Source organism: Cariama cristata, unplaced genomic scaffold (assembly GCF_000690535.1).
Source record: "Cariama cristata isolate BGI_N322 unplaced genomic scaffold, ASM69053v1 scaffold2123, whole genome shotgun sequence".
NCBI lineage: Eukaryota > Metazoa > Chordata > Aves > Cariamiformes > Cariamidae > Cariama > Cariama cristata.
The window spans coordinates 3035-22911 of NW_009607586.1; the positions used below are offsets into that span (position 1 = coordinate 3035).

The 19877-nt window shown below is 42.0% G+C and overlaps 2 protein-coding genes across 2 annotated transcripts; both read right to left on the bottom strand.

Annotated features, from left to right (window-relative positions):
* Positions 1-2710: 2710 nt before the first annotated feature.
* LOC104158974 (gamma-crystallin 1-like) lies at positions 2711-5397 on the bottom strand. Its single transcript, XM_009696765.1, is given in 3 exon segments — positions 2711-2986; positions 4806-5040; positions 5219-5397. Coding segments are annotated over 3 exon segments (690 nt in total).
* A 4573-nt stretch (positions 5398-9970) lies between these two features.
* Positions 9971-19156, bottom strand: LOC104158976 (gamma-crystallin B-like; the record flags this gene model as incomplete). Its single annotated transcript, XM_009696766.1, has 4 exons — positions 9971-10048; positions 10082-10204; positions 11260-11501; positions 19069-19156. Coding segments are annotated over 4 exons (531 nt in total), but the record flags the coding sequence as incomplete, so codon positions are not given.
* Positions 19157-19877: the final 721 nt, after the last annotated feature.

Genomic DNA, 19877 nt, shown 5'->3' on the forward strand with positions numbered 1-19877 from the left:
TAGCAAAATACCTTTTGCTGTATGTAAAGAAATAGGATTTTGTGAATGCTAGTTTGTAGACACTGAAGCCAAATTAACTTGAGATTGCATTTGGTGTGGCTATTGGAAAGGAGCAAGTTGGCCTTTGCAAGATGCCAAGGCCTCTGAGAGAGTGTTTTGCTGAGGGTAGCACAGGATCAGCTTACCTTGAGTTTCTGCGGCTATGATTGCACAAAATAAGTGTGCAATTGTTCTGTTAGTTAACTAATATAAACTTAATTAGTGTTTAATCTTCCTTCTGTCACCATATTCACATTGTACCCCAGGTAGTTTAGGGCTTGTTAGTTGTTTATAAAACTTGGAAATGGGAAGGAATTTGTTTGCCCCTTGACACATAAGCTGGTATCAAGGTATTTTAGTTGCTTTCTCTCAAAGTGCTGGAGACTGGCCATAGACAAACGTATGTTCTGGTCTGGCTAACAGCATTAAGCCCCTCTGGCCCCTGGCTGCTCTGCTTTCATATATGCAGGTTTAAACTACTCACCAGGATTAAATTCAGGAAGGAATTTACCCCAGGGTACCCTGGGACTGTGGTAAGTGTTTTTGTCCTTCTTTGTCCTTTCAGCTTGTTTCTACAGGGGGCTTTCAATATAATGAATCCCCTGCTGTAAAAGGCCTAAGCAGTGACTTGATCTCGTCTGCTCCTTTTCTGTAGCATAGGCTCCCTTACCACAGGCCATAAGTTTGCAGCTGTGCTAGGAATGTTCTTGTGTAGGGTACATCTCAAAGACTCTTCCATACTATATAGTATGCATTTATATGCCTTGATCTGCCTAGGTTCTTACAAGCTCTAACAGCCAGTAGAGATTCGTGGGTGGGTGTTCAGGCTTAGAACTGCGCCTCTCCTCTGCTGTCATTTAGGTCAGCTATGCTAGAGCTAGCATGTGTACACCCATCCTACAGCTGTCTTTGTTTTGCAGATGCTCGAAGACACCAGTTGTTTCTGCATAAGATTGCATTGTAAAAGTGTTCTCTTTCTTCCACCAAACTGACTTTTCACTCAAACTTACTGTCCACCATCTTATTGCCAGTGATCAGTGAAGTTACCATGCTTGCAATTCAAATCATTCTGCTTTAGTTAAGAAGTTGTTTAATGAATGATTTTATTATGTTGCAGTGCTCAGCAGTTCTGGATCTGCAGCATGGCTCCTGAAAGCAATGAGTGCATCAGGAAAAAAAACCCACAAACCAAAAAACCTCATGGCAATAACCAAAGTTTAAGGATGTGTAGGTAGTCTCTGGTGGTCTATCTGAACTTAATTCCCTCTCAGTTGGCAGGGTAAGGTTGTCCTGAGAACGCCTGCTATAGCAACCTGGGGCCTAAATCCTCTTGGTTTGGGGAAGAATGCAAGTGAAGGGAATTAACTAAAGAGAAATGGGCTTAGGAAAGCTCCAACTGCTGCTAGAAGTGGGATTCTTGCAGAACGTTAGCACCATGGCCTCCCAGAAGTTAGATGTTGGCTGCAGCACAGTGTCTGCTTCTGAGTGGGATGTGAAACCAAGGCTGTGCCTTTCCCTGTGCCTTTGTGAATCCTCCAGGGACTCTACTAGCTGAATTCCTGACACAGAGAGGGTATAGAAACCTGAATGATGGCTAGTGTTGTAAAACCTGAAAGCAGAGTTTTAAAGATCCTGCAGTATCGTGTAAACAGTGTGCTGTTAAAGTATGTGTGAGATTTGTGGGGGCCCACTTGCACACTGAATGGGTTGTAGACTCTTTAACATAATGGGTCTTGCTTCTGGTTTCTAACTGCTGACCCTAGGGAAAGTTGCTACTTCTCTGTGCTATGGAGGGTCAACATGAGTTCATGTCTACAAACAGTGTGAGGTTCTGGCTAAACAAAAGAGCATAGTGTAGGCCCTGAGATAGAAATAGGAGTGATGCAGTCTTGTGCAGAACTCTGAACTTAATGTCAAATGGCAGCAGGAACTATTGTGTACCAGGACTGGTTTTTTATCATGAAGGGAATAAGCAACTGAAAGATTTATTTTGGTATTGGTAGCATTACAAATAGTCATTGACAGAAATAATTCTTTATTAATAAAGACAGTAAATACTGTAAATGCTTTGCTCTGTCTTAAGTCATTTAGTGTCATAGCTGCAGGTTTGGTATGCAGTACCTACGTGATGATACTGTGGCTGTGAACTTGCCAGTCTATTCACAGGAGAACTACTTCTGAGAAGGACATTGCTTTTATGGGACTGTTCAAGATGTAAGATACACTCTGTAATAAATTCTAGCACTGAGTTGGTCCCATGGACTCAGTTACAGGTGGATTTTTGGATTTTCATTATCATAAATGAAGAATGTATTTAATTTTTTTCCTCTAAGGCCTGAAATAATATTTTTCTTCAAAGATACTATTTTTAAATTGATCTGAGACTGCAGATAAAAATGCAACTTGGCAATTTAGATCGAGGTTTGCTCTGAGCTTGGGTGTTACCAGCTCATTTCTACTGACTTCAGGGTAATTACTCCTACCAGTAAAGCAAGCACAGACTCTGAAGCCCACTGTAATCATGACACTTTCTGACTCTACTGGGCTCTAAATCAAAGACTAAAAGCATTGCAAGAAAAGGCAGCCTAATTCATGTAGGCTCTCAAACTCCTTGGCCTTGATAAAGTATTAATGGCATTACTCATTGAACTGTAACTTAGGGAAGTGCTGGTTAGGAAATATCCACTGTTGGTTGGGAGGATCCAACTTTGACTGTTATGGCACCCCAGTCAGTGATGTACCTGTACTTGCCAGGCCTCAGGAGGTACTGCTGTCCTTGGAAGTGTGGGTGTTCATAGAAAACCCAGCTTTCTTCAGGTACATTATGAGACTGGATGTCTCTGTAGTGAAAATCATGCTGGAAAGAAGGGCAGTTATCCATGAACTCCTACATCCTGCCTCTGAAGTCATGCTGGTCATAGATCTGTAGCCAGCTGTGCTCCTGGGGCTGTGAAGGAAAATCCAGACATGGATGCACAGGATGTCAAGTGGCAGGACTAGGTGACTATGGCTTGCTAGATGCAATACTGATGCTAGCAACACAACAGTGAGTAGCCACTAGTATATGAAGAAAAGTCAGTTTAACAGGAATAAATCTGGCTAGGTCCTAATTTAAAGCAGCAGTCCTGCGAGTCCTTTCTGCTCCAGTGAAAGCAGAACTGCAGTTGCTTTGAAAGAGTTGATGTAAGGCAGGAAGCAGAAGTGGGATCCAGCCAAAATCACCACACTTCAACTGTACATGCAGGTAAGAAATAAGCTCAGTGATATACCTAGATTGCCACAGCAGTCATGTGCCCTCAGTGTTCCTAGATGTTGATGTACTAACTGGAACAGGCTCTGGCTGGGACAGAGGGGAGGTTTTCCTGATCTTATTTGTTGCACAGCCTTAAGTGGGCAGGTTTTTTGCTTTTTGTCTACTAAGATGATAAACTGTTTCAAGACTGTTTTGGAGTCTTGTATCTAGCACAGCAAAGATTTGTTATAGCAAAATACTTTCTGCTCTTGCATCAATGCGTCAGTTTTTGCAGATGATCAAGTGCAGTTGTATAGACACAAGAGTACTGCTGTTGTGCAAAGACCAATACCTTACTTGGTTTTAAAAAACACAACACAACCCAACACTTTAGGATCTACATTTGTGGAATCAGACTTTCTGGACACTCTTGTTCTGAATCTGGAAAGTATGCAGAAATGTGTCCTAAGTTTAGGACTTTTATTCTACCACCATACTAATTCTCAGTTTCTCTGCTCCTTCTCAGATACTTCCCATCAGTCTCCCAAGTTGACTTCCCTTCACTCTTTTTCCTACTCTCCTCATCTGTGACTTCTTTCTCTCTACAGCTTGAAAGGACAAAAGTGTCTGCATTAGCTTTCAGCAGTTGGATTCAGAACTTGGCTTACCTAAGTGAAGCCCAGAACTGCATGTCAGTGAAAAAACCAGCTGCATTAACCTATGCAGATGGAATGTATCTGGAAACTTGATGTGATAGTCTATGAAGCTCCTACTGGACAGGAAAACTGAATTGTACATAAAGCTTACAACATGGATGAACTTAATTTTTCATGAACTTTGGAGGGACACATTCCAGCATCAAGGCTATTCCTGGGCCAAATCTCAAATCCTTAGCTTTATGTGCAAGTAGTGAAATCTTTCACATCTTGGCAACCTCTCCCCTCTTAGTAAAATTCTTCCAGGGAATGAGTCTAGGAGGGGAAAAACATGGTTTTATTCTGGGCTGAAGTATTAAGGAAAAATATCTATCATGAGGCAAATATGCCTTCATTTGCAGCTCAAATACATGGTAGTGTCTCTGCAATGGGATGTCAGGTTGCCTCTGTAGTAGTGTAGTCACCAATTTTGCCTACCTTGAAAGAAGAGCATTGACTGGGGCATGGGAGATGTGGTTTGGTTCTCAGCTCTGTACTAAACTTCCTTGTGTAGATCATGTATAACTAGAGTGGTTTTAAAAGATTGGTGAAGTGATTATATATATAAAACAATAGAGAAACATATTAGTAAAATAAAAATTAATACAATAAACTTCCCCCCCACCCCCAAGCACTAGCCAACCACTCATTTGGCTGAGAATCCCAATTGACCTATCTACCTCTTTGGGAGTCTAAACCCCATTAGGTGAACTTGGTAAGTGTACTTTTTACTACCCTCTGGGGAAGTTGTTATTTGTGACAGAGCTGTCAAAATGGGGTGTCATGCTCTGATTCCAATATAGGCAGTAACATATATGGAGACAATATGGAAAACTTACTGCTGTGATGATACAACAAGACCTAATGGAGTCATTGAAGCCCATTCAGTGTTGGTAGTCAGGATATTCTCCCTTCCTCAGGAAGTATTGATGGCCTATGTAGTTGAGATGCTCATAGATCATCCAGCAGCCAGTTTCCACCTTAGAGTTGCAGCGGTTGAGGTGGGCATGCAGGTCTGGCTAGTCTGTGGTGGCTTCACAGGAGCAGCCCTCAGTCTCTGTCAAAGAAAGTGATCTGCAATAAAACAAAAGTAACCCCAGTCACACTGGAAAGTACTTGAAAGCTGGCTTTGTTTTGCCTAGATTGTACAAAACAATCCAAAGACTGCAAGGGTCCATAGGGACACTTTTACTAGGCCCAAAGACTAGCAAAGCCCTTGTGTCCATTTTCTATAGGACGCATAGACAGTTACTGGTGTCTTCGTTTCTCTAATACTGCAAATGACAGGTAGATGTCCCTTTGAGACTCTGGGAAGCAGGGGGCAAATTTCATCATGATTTTATGCTGGAAATAGCCTGTCAGCAGCTTCATGGCAAGCTTTTGGGAGCATTTGGAGAAAGTGAAACCCAAATTGCTCTTTGAAAGCTCCATGGACGACTTCTGTGTATCACACAATCATTCAACGTTGTGCCCATCTCCTGCACCTAGTCCTGGGCTCCTAGAAATCTTCTGCAGTGTAGAATACAGACAAAGGAAGGAGTAATTCTCCTACATCTGAATTGTGCTGAAGCTTTCATCTCTCTTAATGATACAGGAACAAAACAAGACTTGTGTCTAATCTGAGTTAATCATTGAGCACTCTGGGTCCTGTTAGGCAGCTATATCTTAGCAGCAGTAACATCAAGTTAGAGACTCTTAAATTCAGTGGCATTATTTGATGATATTTATTACATTTGTTTAGAATAGAGTACTTCAACCTTCTTTTCCTCTACATCTTGGAAGTCTATGAATATATGAATTTTACATCTCTTTCAGCAGCTGACAAACTCAAAGGGAAACTAGCCAGACAGAAAAACAAGACATAGTATTTTTATGTGTAAATGTTTCAGCATTTGAAAGCTTCCAAGTACACTAGGCTTTCTTTAGGAAACTTATCAAAGAACTAGATAATAAAACAACCACTCAAGTTTTCCCCTCTGCTAATTTTCTGGTAGACCAACAAACTATGTTTGCAAATGTACTTGCCTACAAGGAGCTATGCATGTGCTAGGTTGTTTGTCAGTGCTCCATTAACTCAGCTGTTCTTACTTTTGTCATTTTTGCCAGGGTTTAGCTGTGAGACCTCAGCATGCAGGACTTGTCAGCAGTCCTTTATATAGAATGCACAGTGCTGCATCCACAGGAATAGGATAAAAGATAATTTTTATTCAGTAGAGTGAGTGAATGTGTTTTCCCCCATCCTCTCTCCATTGCCATTCTCTAAACAAAAGGCAATAGAAGTAGTCTGTGGGGTGCAAACTTTATTGTTATTGTCAGTAAGCAGAGGATCATCATAAAGGGTAGGTCAAGAAATATTTCTGTTATTTTACTGATGGAACATGTACAAGTGAAAATGCTGGAAATGCTGCAGCAGAATTGTTTCATGTCACTTTATTTTTAATCTCTCTGTTCCATGATTATGAGAAAGGTTTTTTAATGCATATAGATTCCCAGTGATGATACTGTAAAACAGTTTTCACAATATGCTAATAAAAACTGTCCTGATTTTCCAAGACCCTTGAGACCAGGTATTGCTGCCTGTTTCCTTTAACAGTAAGAGTATGTATGAGAGAGAAAATAATGTAATCAAAAATGTGTGGTAATGGATGTTTACATCCATCCAGGCTTCACTGCTGAAATTCTATATTAACATAATTCAGAGTTCATAGATAAAGAGACTAGAAGTTGAAGGATGGATACTAGTTGTGCTTCTAATGGGTGTTGTAAATGATGTCATTCCTGTCAGCTTCTCTTGGAGGTGCTTCCTTAGCCAGGAAACTGTAGCCTGAAAGCAGACTGAGGGAAGAGTGTGAATTTAAGTCTAGCAGTTGCTTTCTGAATACCTCCATGCTTTCTTTGGATCAAAAATAACTTTTCTGATGGTTAATGCTAAGCAAATTGATTTCACTTACAGGAACAACTTCTATGTGCAGGCCTGTTCTTGCGCTTCTCAAACATCTTTGACAGGCTCGGAAGTTTTACACTTCTTTTGTTCTTTCTGAGAGCATGCTTGCTTTGTGGAGCCTGCTTGCCTTTTGGGTCCTGTATTGTCCTTCATAATTTAATACAGTGGGCACTGGGCTTGGTGATGAAGTTTGGAACTTGAGAGACCGGAGTAGGGGCAGTGATATGTGAATTCCTTATTGTAGCTACAAATGTAGAGCAGCCATTGTGGGTCAGACTAGTGGTCCAGCTAGTCAGGTAACTTGGCAGCAACTGCGACCATGAGTAGGCACTGAGGGAAGGGTAGATAGGAAGAAAATACATATTATAACTTCGTTTAAACTTCAAGACCTCAAGTATTTTTAGCTCAAGATGTTTCTTGAGCAGGAGATTTCTTTTCACTGGTTAATAACAGTCAGTGGATTTGTCTTCCAAGTACCCACCCAGTTTCTCCTTGAATCCTGTGGACTTTTCCCTACCAGATCCCTATGCCACAGATGGGCTGTGCACTGCAGGAAGGGCTGTGGGTTGATCTTAAACTCTGGAGCCAAAATGTCTTGTTGGCCAAACGGTATCCATGATCTGAGGAGTGTGGCTATTTACATCTGTTCCAACTACCTTCAACTAGTATGCTGTTATGGCAGCTGCTTTTATGTGGAGATTGACTGCTTTTTGCACCCCAGAAAAACTCAAGCGTAGGGATAATCTGAAAATAGCAGTGAGTGTTTGTATAGAGAAACATACTCTGCATGCCAGTAATGGTAGTGCCTGCTTTCAACCATAAAAAAAGCTACAGGAACCTAGAAGACTTGTTAGCAAAAACTTGGATGCTTTCTGTGAATTCCCAGTGCTGATCTCCTCTAGCACCCTTGTTCTTAATGTCTGCTTGAGATTCTCTGAGCGTTTGCAAACAGAAGCAAGTAAAACTTCTCAGTGCTCCTTGAAAACTAGGAATTGCCACCGTTCCTGTCTTAGGTGGAGAAATTTGGAGAGGTTTAGCCACCCCCAAACTCTAGAATATGGCAGAGTCAAGAATCCAGACATCTAACTATTGTTCTGATCACTGAATAGTATGTTTCTGTTCATTCTTGCCTCTGACCAAAGCAATGCCAGCATGTAACCTACACATCCCTATGTAGCCATATTTCTCAATTGCACTAATTGAACTAGATACTTTGTTGGAGTATGCACACATGTTAATTGCTGTCTGGGGAGCTGGTCTGTTTTTTATTTTATTCTTGCTGAAGGCAAATGAAATATTTTAGTTCCCTGTTCTAAGCAGGCAAGTAGATAGTGTGCTTGAACTGCTGTGTTATTTTGCAAACCTGGGTTAGCACGCTAGCCTAAGCATGCTAACACACATTACTTACACTGTGCAGTTCCTATAAATGTACAATATTAAGCATTTGTGAACAAGAACAAACAGGGTTTTTCACACCTCTGCCTTGAGATCTGAATTGTTCATGCTCCATTTCTCTGTGGCGGAAGCACAGTGTTCGTATGTACACCAGACATTTGCAGCAGCTGAACAGCCTACTTTGTGCACTAAAGGACAGGCAGGAGGTCAGAGATAGTGTCCCATGTACAAAAGAAAGGACGAGAAGGGCAAAGAGTAGTTCTATTTTCCTCTCCAGTGTTGTCAGGGAAAGGCTGGTGAGGATCACTAACAGGCTATTACTGATGGGTCATGTGAGCCTGAAATAATGGCTAAATGAGGTCTCTGACATTAGCAAGTGGAGATGTGAGTTTTAAGCAGATTACCTCACTGCTTTAGAAGTAGCTTGGTTTTATTCAAGGACTCCATTACCGGAATGTTTACTAGGCAAAACAAAATCAAAGGCTACCATTTAATGCCCAGTTGAAATACTTTAAAATTAAACATATGCTAGATAATGTTGCAGAGTGTCCTTGTAGTTTTGTGCTCTCTGTACTGCTTTCTCTTTCCAAAAGTCTCCAGCACCTTGCTGAAGAGCAGTAGTATATTTGCCTAACTATGCCTGGAAAAAAGTCTAGGCTCCACTACTGAAGTGAGAAGAGGTACGTTAAGATGTGAGATCCCTTAACTGTGTTTTGTTACATTTTATTATGGCTGTCATTCATTATTGCACAGAGTGCCTGCTGGCACAGGACTCAGTGATGATTAGAAGGCCTATACATAATTACTTGAATGATAATTAATGCTGCAGTAGACTTTTTCCAGCACAACAAGATGTTGTCCTGTTTCTAATCCACACTGGTATGCTCATTTAATTCCTTTTGCATGCAGAATAGCCTGGCAATTGAGGGATTTGGCTCAATCTCCTGCTGCAGCAGATCAGTGCAGCTCTGAAGTTAGTAGAGGCGGGGCGATTAACACCAGCTAAACATTTAGTTCATGACGTACAGGTTCACTAAAACACGCTATATAAAGGTGATGCAATTTAAGGATCTGGGGAAATTCTTTCTGGAGGAATCATCTGGGATAAGACTGGAAAGCATTGCTGGACTGGTGGTAGCACAAAGCAGCTTGTCTGCATGAAGAATTTGGTGCCAAATACAGTGTTTGCCTTCTCCTGAGTTCCTCTGCATCTTTCTGTCCTTTTCCTCTTCAGTCAGTACTTCACTGGATATAACTATTAATAGGACTTACTTTTTCTGTTCCACAGTGCATGATAATTTAACTGTTAAAGGTCCAACTGCATATTGTTAATCCTGGTAAGTATAGAGCTGGAATCTATACCTAGATCAAAACTTGTAAAACTGGGGGAAACTTAGATGAAAGAATCGGACCTTCCCCTACACTTACCAGGGTTACCAATATGCAGTTGGACCTTTAACAGTTATTTAAATTATCATGTACTGTGGCAAGCTGGATAATTGTGAATATTTTTTAATGTAATCTCCCTCTCCCCCTAAAATGTGAGAGAAATTGGATTTTCCCCTGGACTGCACAACTTTAGTTTGTTTGTAGTACTGAAGAAAGATTCGTTTGAACAAGGATTTTGGAATGCATTCACTGTTTATTTAGTGTGGGAGCAGTAACTCAGTGCAAGTCAGCCAGCCTCTGCAAAGACACAATTTTGGCATTTGCTGCACCCCAGTTAAGGAATCTGGTGCATTCCTTTCATTTCAGTAAATAGTGTCGGCTCCTGAAGCTGGGCATTTCATACAAGATCCAAGAGCCACCTAAAACATCGAGGGAGCAGATGTCGGGGAGATATATGTAGCCTGGGTCTGATGGGCATTCATTAGTGAGCTCCAAGACTTGGCCTTGGAGCTTCTCTTTTTATAGAGCTAAATATTATGGGAAATGGAATTCTGCAGTGGCAAACAGTAAAACTGTAGGAAAGACAAATTCAACTGATTCTGACATTACTAAACAAGACAGCCATATAGAAAAAGGCAACTTTCCCAGCTACTATGTGCATTTCTGAGAAATTGTGTTCTAATCTGGAGACAGGACTGCAAAGAGATTCACTCTTTTGAAGCTAATAGAGGAAGTTTAATTCTTAGCCACGTGGAGGAGCTCAAGTGTGCCAGCAGATGGGTATGATCATATGTATGGTAGGAAGTAAATGGAGGATGCTTTATGATTTGAAGAAATGGCATTTATAAGGATTCTATATAGTGGCAATAGGAGAAAATGTATTCATGTGACTTTGAGACAACCTGTGGTACTTACTTATGACTGGGCATGAATAATGTAGCCTTTTCAGAACTATTCTAGTAAAAGATATTTATCATGTTACTCCACATGCTCCCATTATACACTGGTGTGCAGGCAACTGCCATATGGCAAACTGCTGAGCTACATGAAGCATGGGCATGTGGAGTGTTCCTGCTGCTATGGCTTATACTGTACAGTATATCTTAATAACCAGAGAAGTACTTCAGCAAGTATTGATTCTTTGCTTGATTTTAACCAACACAGCTTTTATGTTAGGAAAGCAGTACCATTGCAAAACTGATTTAACATGTTCTTGTGTTATTGAATCATAATATAGCATGGTCATGAGCAAGTTGCATACATCAGCCTACAGCAGAACTCTGTATCAGCTGGCGCTGCTAGTCCTTCCCTGGGCCATGTAAAAACATTCTCTACCTAGAAATAATCACTCAGCTTTCTTTTAGCACCTCCAGGTTATGAACAGGTCCTGGAAAATGCACTGATATTAAACAGATTATTTCCTTCATCTCCATTGAAACTTTGCATTGCCTTTACTGAACTTTGCCTGTTTCTTGAGTTAATTGAAGAGACTGTATAACTATATCCTTAAAGGATAAACTATACTGAATTTCTTAAACTGTGATATGCTGCCAAGCAGAACTCACTTGTAGGATTACATGGCAAGACCTGATGGTGTTGCAGAGACTGAACCACTTCTGCAAGTCAGGATAATTTCCTGTTTTTAAAAAGTACTGGTGTCCTGAGTAATTGGGGTTCTTGTAAATCATCCAGCTGCCCTTTTCCATGTGGATGGTATTGCATTGCTTCACATAGGACTGCACATTAATGTGGTCCCCGCCACATTCAGAGCAGTGGCCCCAGAAGCCCTTGCCTTCATAAAAAAGATCTGCAATATAAACATTTGCAAAGATTTATAGTCCATCCCAGTGTCTGTGTCAGAGCAGGTTACTGACATACTGGGGCTTCCATTTACCTTTCCCATTTCTGGCAGTTTGCGGTGAAAGCTGTGAGCAAACACTGTGGTTGCTTTTATATACCATAGTCCTAATGCTGCATCTGCAAAAAGTAACACAAAAGGGCCCATTCTAGGCTGCAGGGAGATCTCATGTTTTGTCTTTATTGTAGTTATAGCATTTATTGCATTTACCATGTGGGACTCTTATATTTGGGCTGCATCTGCTGATGCTATATGGAAGTGAATTATTGTGTAACTGGAGTGGGCTACACTTTCAGCTGGTATCAACTGTTTCATGTGGTGCGCCTGACCCAATGGGGGATGTGTGTATAGGAATGGTTCTTTACAGAACCTCCTTTGCCTGAAAGCTGTTGAACTCAGCAGAACTGAGTACTTTCTGCTGTAAGTCTGTTCCTCTGCTTCCCCACTCTGTGTCAATTACCTCTTGCCTAAATTTGTTCTGTGGTAATCTTTCCTTTTGAGAGTAGATGAACCTTGCTTTAATTTCAATACTTTGTCACCCACTTTATCCTGGAAAGAGGAAAAGACTCCATCTCATGTGGTGTTGTTAGCTTTTGCCTACTAATCCCTTCTATTGTGTACAGATTTTAACACAGATGTGTTAGGAGGAAATAGCAATTAAAAGTTTCAGTCCATTCCTGGTGTGTGGCTAACTGCTGCATCCCTGAAGACTAAAAAGATTGAAATAAAATTGTTCTTATTAGATGTTTATCAATATCTGAAATACTGGCTAACATTGTAAATCAGTTTGGGACAGTTGGTTCAATTTTTTTCCCTTTTAAAGCCTATTTTAAAAATTCAAAGGGAGCAAGTTGCATTTAACTCAAGTTGCTTTCTATCTGGAACCAGGAAGGATTGTTGTTTAATGCTAAAGCAGAGGTGCTTAAACAGTAAAGCACAGCTAGTAGGTTATGGAAAACTGTATTCCTATGTTTTGGAACTTTTCCTCTGTTTTTTTCTTGTTTGGTGCAGGGCTGGAACAAACCTTGACTTGTGTCTATTCTGATTATCATTTTCTTGCACCTAAATCTTAGACTTTTAAAAACAAACTGCTTCATGGAATATGCAAAGCTGGTTATACAAATGTCTTATATCACCAGTAGGTGAGGCTTCAGATCAAAAGAAACTACCGCACTCCAAAACCAGATTTACAATCTTATGTATTTAGGGAAACTCATTCAAGCATGTAAAGACTTTGTCAACATGATTCATCAGTTAACTTGGCATGCAGATGAACAGCTTTGTAGATCTAATTTATTTAAGAGCTCTATTTGCAACTACATAGTCTCCACCTCCAGTGGAACAAATGAGTATTTGTGGCTGTAAGGAGGGAGACCAGGGCAAGGTTTGGGAGACTTAGTGGGGCGCAGCTTTGCTTACAAGGTTTCATGCCAAAGAAAAGGGCTTTCAGTGCTGTAGCAGGAAAGGAAAGAGAAAGACAAGAGTGTCTTCTGGTGAAACAGATGGGGGGAATAGGAAACCTTCCATCACAAACAACTTCATTAATGTTGTTTTTAACTGTATCCCTATTAAATGACAAGGGCTAATGTGTACTCACCATTTCCAGACAGGTTAGATACATACCCTTCCACCCTCTTTAATATACTCAGGTCTATTCTTCCAAGCTTTCTTAGTTACTTCAGACCACCTGCCTTCATCCTGTTGGATTTCCTTATGATGTTTGCTTGACTGTTGTACTTGACTTGATGTATTGTTGCTATTACTGTAAGTACACTGTTCAAGGCTTGCATTTTGTCGGCTGGCTGGCTGGGTTGCTGACCTGGACTCAATGGAACTAGCAATAAGCAGTGCGAGCATGCAAGAAATACAAAGTTAGTGGAAAGTTGTTGCAGTGCTTTAATGTCACACTGACTTTCAAAGTGTAATTGCTTGCGTATAGAATCATTTAGGTTGGAGAGGACCCTTAAGATCGAGTCCAACTGTATGGTAATGTCACACTGACTTTCAAAGTGTAATTGCTTGCGTATAGAATCATTTAGGTTGGAGAGGACCCTTAAGATCGAGTCCAACTGTATGGCAAACTGGTGGGTAGATCTTTGGGATGATGAATGATGTAGAAAAACAGTTATTGCTGCATGGATTGCACACGAGTTCTTTCAACAATGGATGTTAATGCAAGTCCCCACGAAAGGCCATGAAGTCTAGCCCTGGATGTCTTTGGCAACCACACCACATACTTGCTTCACGTAAATGGATGACATCTTTAGCAGTGGCAGTGGGAATACCTGTGTGCAAGTACTTGGCAGATCACTTCCATAACAGCACATGACCTGGTGACAGTCTGTGCAGAATTTGGCAGTTGGTGTTCTCTGACTCTGCTTTGCTACAAACAAACTCCTTTTTGGAGTCAGTCTGGGCTCGTTCCTGTTTTGAGCACCTCTAACCATTCTTAGATATAGAAAATGCAGCAGAGATGCTCAGTCTTTCAACCATGATTCCCCTTGTGGAGCCAGTATCCTTTACATTGTTTTAGAGAGACTGAGTAAAACTGAATTTCTCATTGCTCTGACTCTCGTATTTGTTCTTACTGCTGGCTATCTTTCAACCATGATTCCCCTTGTGGAACCAGTATCCTTTACATTGTTTTAGAGAGATTGAGTAAAACTGAATTTCTCATTGCTTTGACTCTCGTATTTGTTCTTACTGCTGGCTGCATCTTCAAGATATATAGTGTTATGCACTTAGTATATTAGATTCCATCCTGACAAAATTGATGATTTTCAGAACAGACTGATTATATTTTTGTCCTACAGGTAAACCAATATCTCACACAAAATGGGTAATTTTGACATTCCAAGATGGATGCTAGATGTTTCCACCTGACATCTGACTAGGAAAAAGCTCTTCACCAAAATAAGTGAGAATTTTCAGGAATAGCAAGAGAGTCAGTAGTGACATGTCTGAAGTCTGGATTACTGTAGCAGAAATAAGGGGGAAATTGGGGCTTGCTTGCATGGACAGTGCTCTAGTAACTCTGGTTAACCCTGGCTATGGTCTAAAGAATCTGACTCATAAGCCTGTGTGGGGCAATTTAAGAAGTTAGCACCTCCAGTACTGCAGGCGATATGTCTGTGCCTCAGCTGCTGTGTTGCTCGCAGCCAAGAGTGTTAGCTGAAACCATCTGATTTCAGTGTCATAAACTGGGCTGTGAATTGCAGCACCAAGTTGCCACCATGAGTTCTGCTACTGGAGTCAGTTTCCGGGGTACAATGGGCAGCTCTTAAATTGCCAAAGGGAAAGCAGAAGATGCCCTGTTTGGTTCCCCACTTGCTGCACGAGGCCTCACTACCACAATGTCAGGTACTTAGAACAGATCCAGAATGGTCTCTTACCTTTCCCACTGTGGATAGTATCACAGTGCAGCGGTAGGCATCAACTGCATGCATGTGACAACTGGTCCTCAGTATGCACATATGACCAGAGGTCTCTTCTGGGTCCTGTTGAACAAATTTGTGACTCTGCATGTCATCTGAGCTCTGAACTATGTCCATTGCTTTTTGCATAGCTCAGAAAAGAGTTTCCAGTTGTCCTGGCTAATTGGTCTGGTCACACAAAGCCTTTTTTATTCAGGAGACAATATAGCTCAGGAAAGGAGGAAATTTCAGTCAAGGTGGCAGAAAGCTATCATTCACCAGTTCCACTGTGCACACATCTACAAGCACCTTTCAGCTCCCTGATTTTGGCTGTCTGAAAATGTGAACAGCAAAACACCTGATCTACTGGGCTTGATTTTTCTGTGCAGACAATCAGACACTAGCCAGCCAACAGGGCAGGGAATAGCAAAGGGGCAGGGACTTTCACTCTGAAAATGAAACACTGTTTTTGTGCTTATTAGCATAGCAAGATTTCTGTTGCTTACTCCTCTTAATTCCACTAGCCTTATCTATAAAACCCAGGAAGTATTAGCCAATGAAAAATGAAGCCTATTGCAGTACTCTAATAGCAAAGACAGCACTGGAATAACATGGCTAATCACCTATTTGTTCAAGTCTTACTGTTTATTTTATTGCAGGTCAGTGAACAAAAATCAATCATGAGATGTTAATCTCTCTCTAGCTGTTTAATCTTAACCACCCCCTCACCATTGTTCTCCTACTCACATGCTCAGTAGCAATATCCCCTTCTCCCATCTTGTAATGACCTAATTTCAAAGTACAGTTTCTCTCTGCTTCGGCTTTCAAGGGGCCAGGCTGAAGCTGTTTGAGTTGGAATGAAATTTGCTCAGGTCCTGACACTGGCTGCTGCCTCCTGCTCTACTGAATTTGTTTGCAAGAACAGAAGCCTCTGTTCAGAAGCTGATAGGTGCTCTGAGCTCCAGGAATGAGCCTGTGCTGAATGTGACAGGGCAGACTTGTCCCAGCAGTGAACACAGGCCATGGAGGAGAGGTAGGAACTGCTAAATGGGATTGGACAACATGTTCCTGCCATCCCGCTTCCTGAAGAGTGAACTAATCAGGCCAAAACAGCTGATGCTGCAGAAATTCATGGCTAAAGAGCTCCTCTGTAAGGGAGGGTGATGTTGCTGTTGATCTTAAGTTCCCTCTAGCCTTCTCATCTGACTTCCTTAGGCCTGGAATTTTGGCTCACATGGCTTGAAAGGAGAGTGGGTGGATGCATGGTGGCCAAGAAGCCCCATCAATATCAGCACAAAGACTCACCAGTTAACCTGTAATTTCTGAATGTACCAACGTGTGGTTAGGTCTTCCCCATGGACAGCTCAGAAGTGAAAGGACAGGTGTTTACAGCAACTACATTTTGTTTTAGACTGATTTTAACAAGAAATTTGTGATAAGTTATGCTTAAAAAAAGCTGTGAACCTAGAGAGCTGAAAGCAAGCTTTGAGTTCATGAGGACTTCTAAAAGACCCTCTGAATCCCTGACTAAGTTTAACTATTCCCAGGCTTTCTTGTGTAGTGCTGTCTTTTGGCATCTCCATAAATAGGCTCGGTGACTGAGAATCAGTGGGCAGAAGAAAACCAGTTTTGCTTCACAAGTGTTTATTGTTTTTTCCTTTAGCAGATATTTTGCATTAGAGTACAGGACCATCTCCAAGGCATGGGTTAATGCAACTGTACAATATATGACCATACTTTGGATGGATATCTATCCCCTGACTAGAGGTCGCTGGGAGTCTTCATTTCTATAATTTTTATATGTGAAGAGCTCTAATGGACTCTTTCTACCCTGCAGTTAGTGTTAAACACACCTCTTAGCAGTGAACACTTTTTACTACCCTGTTGAGCCCTGAAACTTCTATGGAATTAAGTAGAAAGAGTCCTATAAAAACACCCCATGCTATGTGCCCAGGCTTGTAGCCAGAGGAAGAGAAGGATGTGGAAGGAGAACCATGTGCACCCAATTCTTATCCCAAGGTAGAGTTAGGGCAAGGATGAGGGGTTGTGACAGCCCATCTAGGAAACGGGGAGTATGCTTGGGCAGCACAGCATGGACATGAGGCAAACCATTACAGACCTACAAACGAGGCAGTTAAGCTTCAGTGCTACACTGGCACTGCAGGGAGAGGCTTTTCTTTAGCAGAGTCCTTTAAGAATGGTTAAAAGGGAGAGCTGTAGAACATGAGATCATCCCGAGAGGCACAACCCTCATGTCACATGCAGGGAAGCTCATTACTTTCCCCACTCTGGATCATGTGTGGGAGTTCCACAGCACTGTGGACAAGGGGAAGTGTGTATTCCCTGCCTCTGAAGTGCTGCATCCTCTTGTTGGCTCTGTAAAAGCAGCATGGTGTGTTCAGAAGCAGTAGGCATGCACTGGGAAAATGTAACCTCCTAACGCACTGGCAGAGAAGAGGTGGGAATGTCAGTCTTGGATATAAGATACGAGGGGTGGGAAGGAAGGAATAACTGCAAAGATTTAAAAACAAAAACAACCCCAAAACACAAGTTGCAAATGTATTACCTAAAGCTAAGGCAGAAGACATCAGTTAGCTCACCTACAGCTAAGTGAGGTACAAGAAGTCTGGGTCTTTGTTATGTCTTTGCTTCCTTTGCATTCCTTGCTTTTGAATCTGTTCCAGGCTTCTCTGGAGAGGTTCCTTGTTTTGCTTCTGTAGCTCCCTGCAGGATGCAAATGTTAATAAGCACAAGCACAGCATGCAGGGCTGAATCCATCAGGAGAGATGGGGACTGCATGGCAGATCAGCTTCCCTCCTGCTGTGTGACATGTGATGCATGTTAAACTCAGGGTTGTGGGGCAGCCCCTTTACTCTACTTGGTCAAATCCTGCTGGAATGTTTTCTTAGCCCTCCTGCTCAGTGGAGCTGCAGCAAACAATAGGCTTTAGCAAATCATGGACAAATAGAAAGGCAGAGCCTAATTCATGTACATGCTAGGCTAATCTGACATTACTGGGTTCTTTATGGAGTCAGGTTTTTGTTAATGTTAAAAAAATAATCTTCAACTGGTTTCTTAACTTAAAGTGATAGCAGTGAATGTTTTGCAGGTATGTTAGCCAGAAGAGTGCCTTCCAGGCATCTGTTGAATATTACCGGAGTTGACTTTCCAGCTCATGAGTGACACCGCCTGCCAAGGTATGATACAGTTGCCGTTCAATGTAGGATTAGCACTATTAATTAGTGCTACTATGAAACACCTCAAGCTAGAGTACTGAGAAGGGCAGACAAGAAAGGCTTTGTAAGCTCTGGGTGGCCTGAGGTGCTGCTCTAGCTGTGACATTCAATGGTAGTGTTACAAAACCAGTCTTAACTGGCTTGTGTGAATTCTTCAGACCTACTTTCTCAACCTGTTGCTTTCCTCTGGTGAGAGTCCAGTTGCTTACTGTCGTTTTTAGCTCCCCTTGCTGAACAAGGGTTGGTCTTTTGATATGCTGCTGCTCTCTGGTACTTGATGCCTTGGGAGGCAAGAAAGAGCCTTGCATCATCTTAGGCTTACAGAGTGCCGCCAGGATGGTTTACAGATGTACTGCATGGGATCAGTTGCAATACATAGTTGGAGGTAAGGGGTCTCAGCTTCAAACTCTGTAATGCTCCTGAAGTTACTCTCATTTTTGTTGCACTTGCAGAAGAAGCAGGGAAGGGGGGATGGCTCTTTGACTGGCCAATAGCATAACTGACCCTTGCAAAAGTGCTAGTATTATTCCAAGGTTAAGAACAAACAAGTGATTGTTAGACATGAAGACTGATTCTACTAGAAGCATGTAATCTTATTGTCTACTTCAACTTGAGGAAAATGCTTCTTTTGCAATTGTCATGAACTTCAGGAGCCTGAGCAATACATTATTTCTAGGCTACAATGAGAAAATGCCTGTACCTCACCCCCTGCAAGAGAATAGGTGCAGACCAAGGTTTACACTATCCTTTTCATGTGCAACTGTTGGAGCCCCGCAGGCTGTAGCCTGGTAGCTCTGCTGGGCCAGGTGCTGCTGCCCCATCTCCCCCTGCCCTGATCTTGGGGGAGTTGGGGTGAAATGTGCTCACCTTGCTTCCAGGCATGCTCTGCAGCTTCCGGGGCAGTCAGCATGGCAAACAGATGCAGGGAGGGCTTGAAAGGTTGAATCCAGTGGTCCTGGAAGGACAACAATTCACAGATTAGTATGTCTGCAGAAACTAAGTGCCAAGCCAAATGGGCATACTCCTTTGTGGTCAGCGGAAAGTAAGATAACTGCTTCAGATGCATAAATGAGCACAGCTTTGCTGGCAGTTTGTCCTGGCTGCTTGGCCCACCAAGCTGCTTGAAGTGCCTATCCTCACTGCTCAGACATTTCAGATGTCCACACAGTAGTTGAACTGCTGTGTTTCACAGCCCTGTATGAACTGGTGCAGCCTGGGGATTGTGGCCTGCTGTAACGTCCTGGCAGGTGTTCACATGGCAGCTCCTGAAATGTCTGGACAATGGGGTAGGAAACTCTGAGAAGTGGCAGACAGGTGGGACAGCAACCATTACATCAGTCTCGGGCTAGGATGTCCCTTCTCATGAATCAGAAATCTTCCAGATCTTAAATCCCACTAGGATGTGACTTAGGCTCCCTAGGTATCTATGTATCTTAGCAAAGCTAGTCCTTGATTTTCAAAGAGATCTAAGCCAAGGTTGTCAAAAGTCATGGGGGATAACAGGAATCTCCACCCTTTTAAATTGATGGGAAATGGGGGGATGGGGTAGGAAAGATAACTTAATCTGAGATCCACAGAAATTGAATTTTGAGATGGGCTGGATTCCAGCAGTTTGAGACTAGGACTTAAAGAGGCATAAGCTGTGCTCCAAGAGTGACTGTTAATGAAAACAGTAG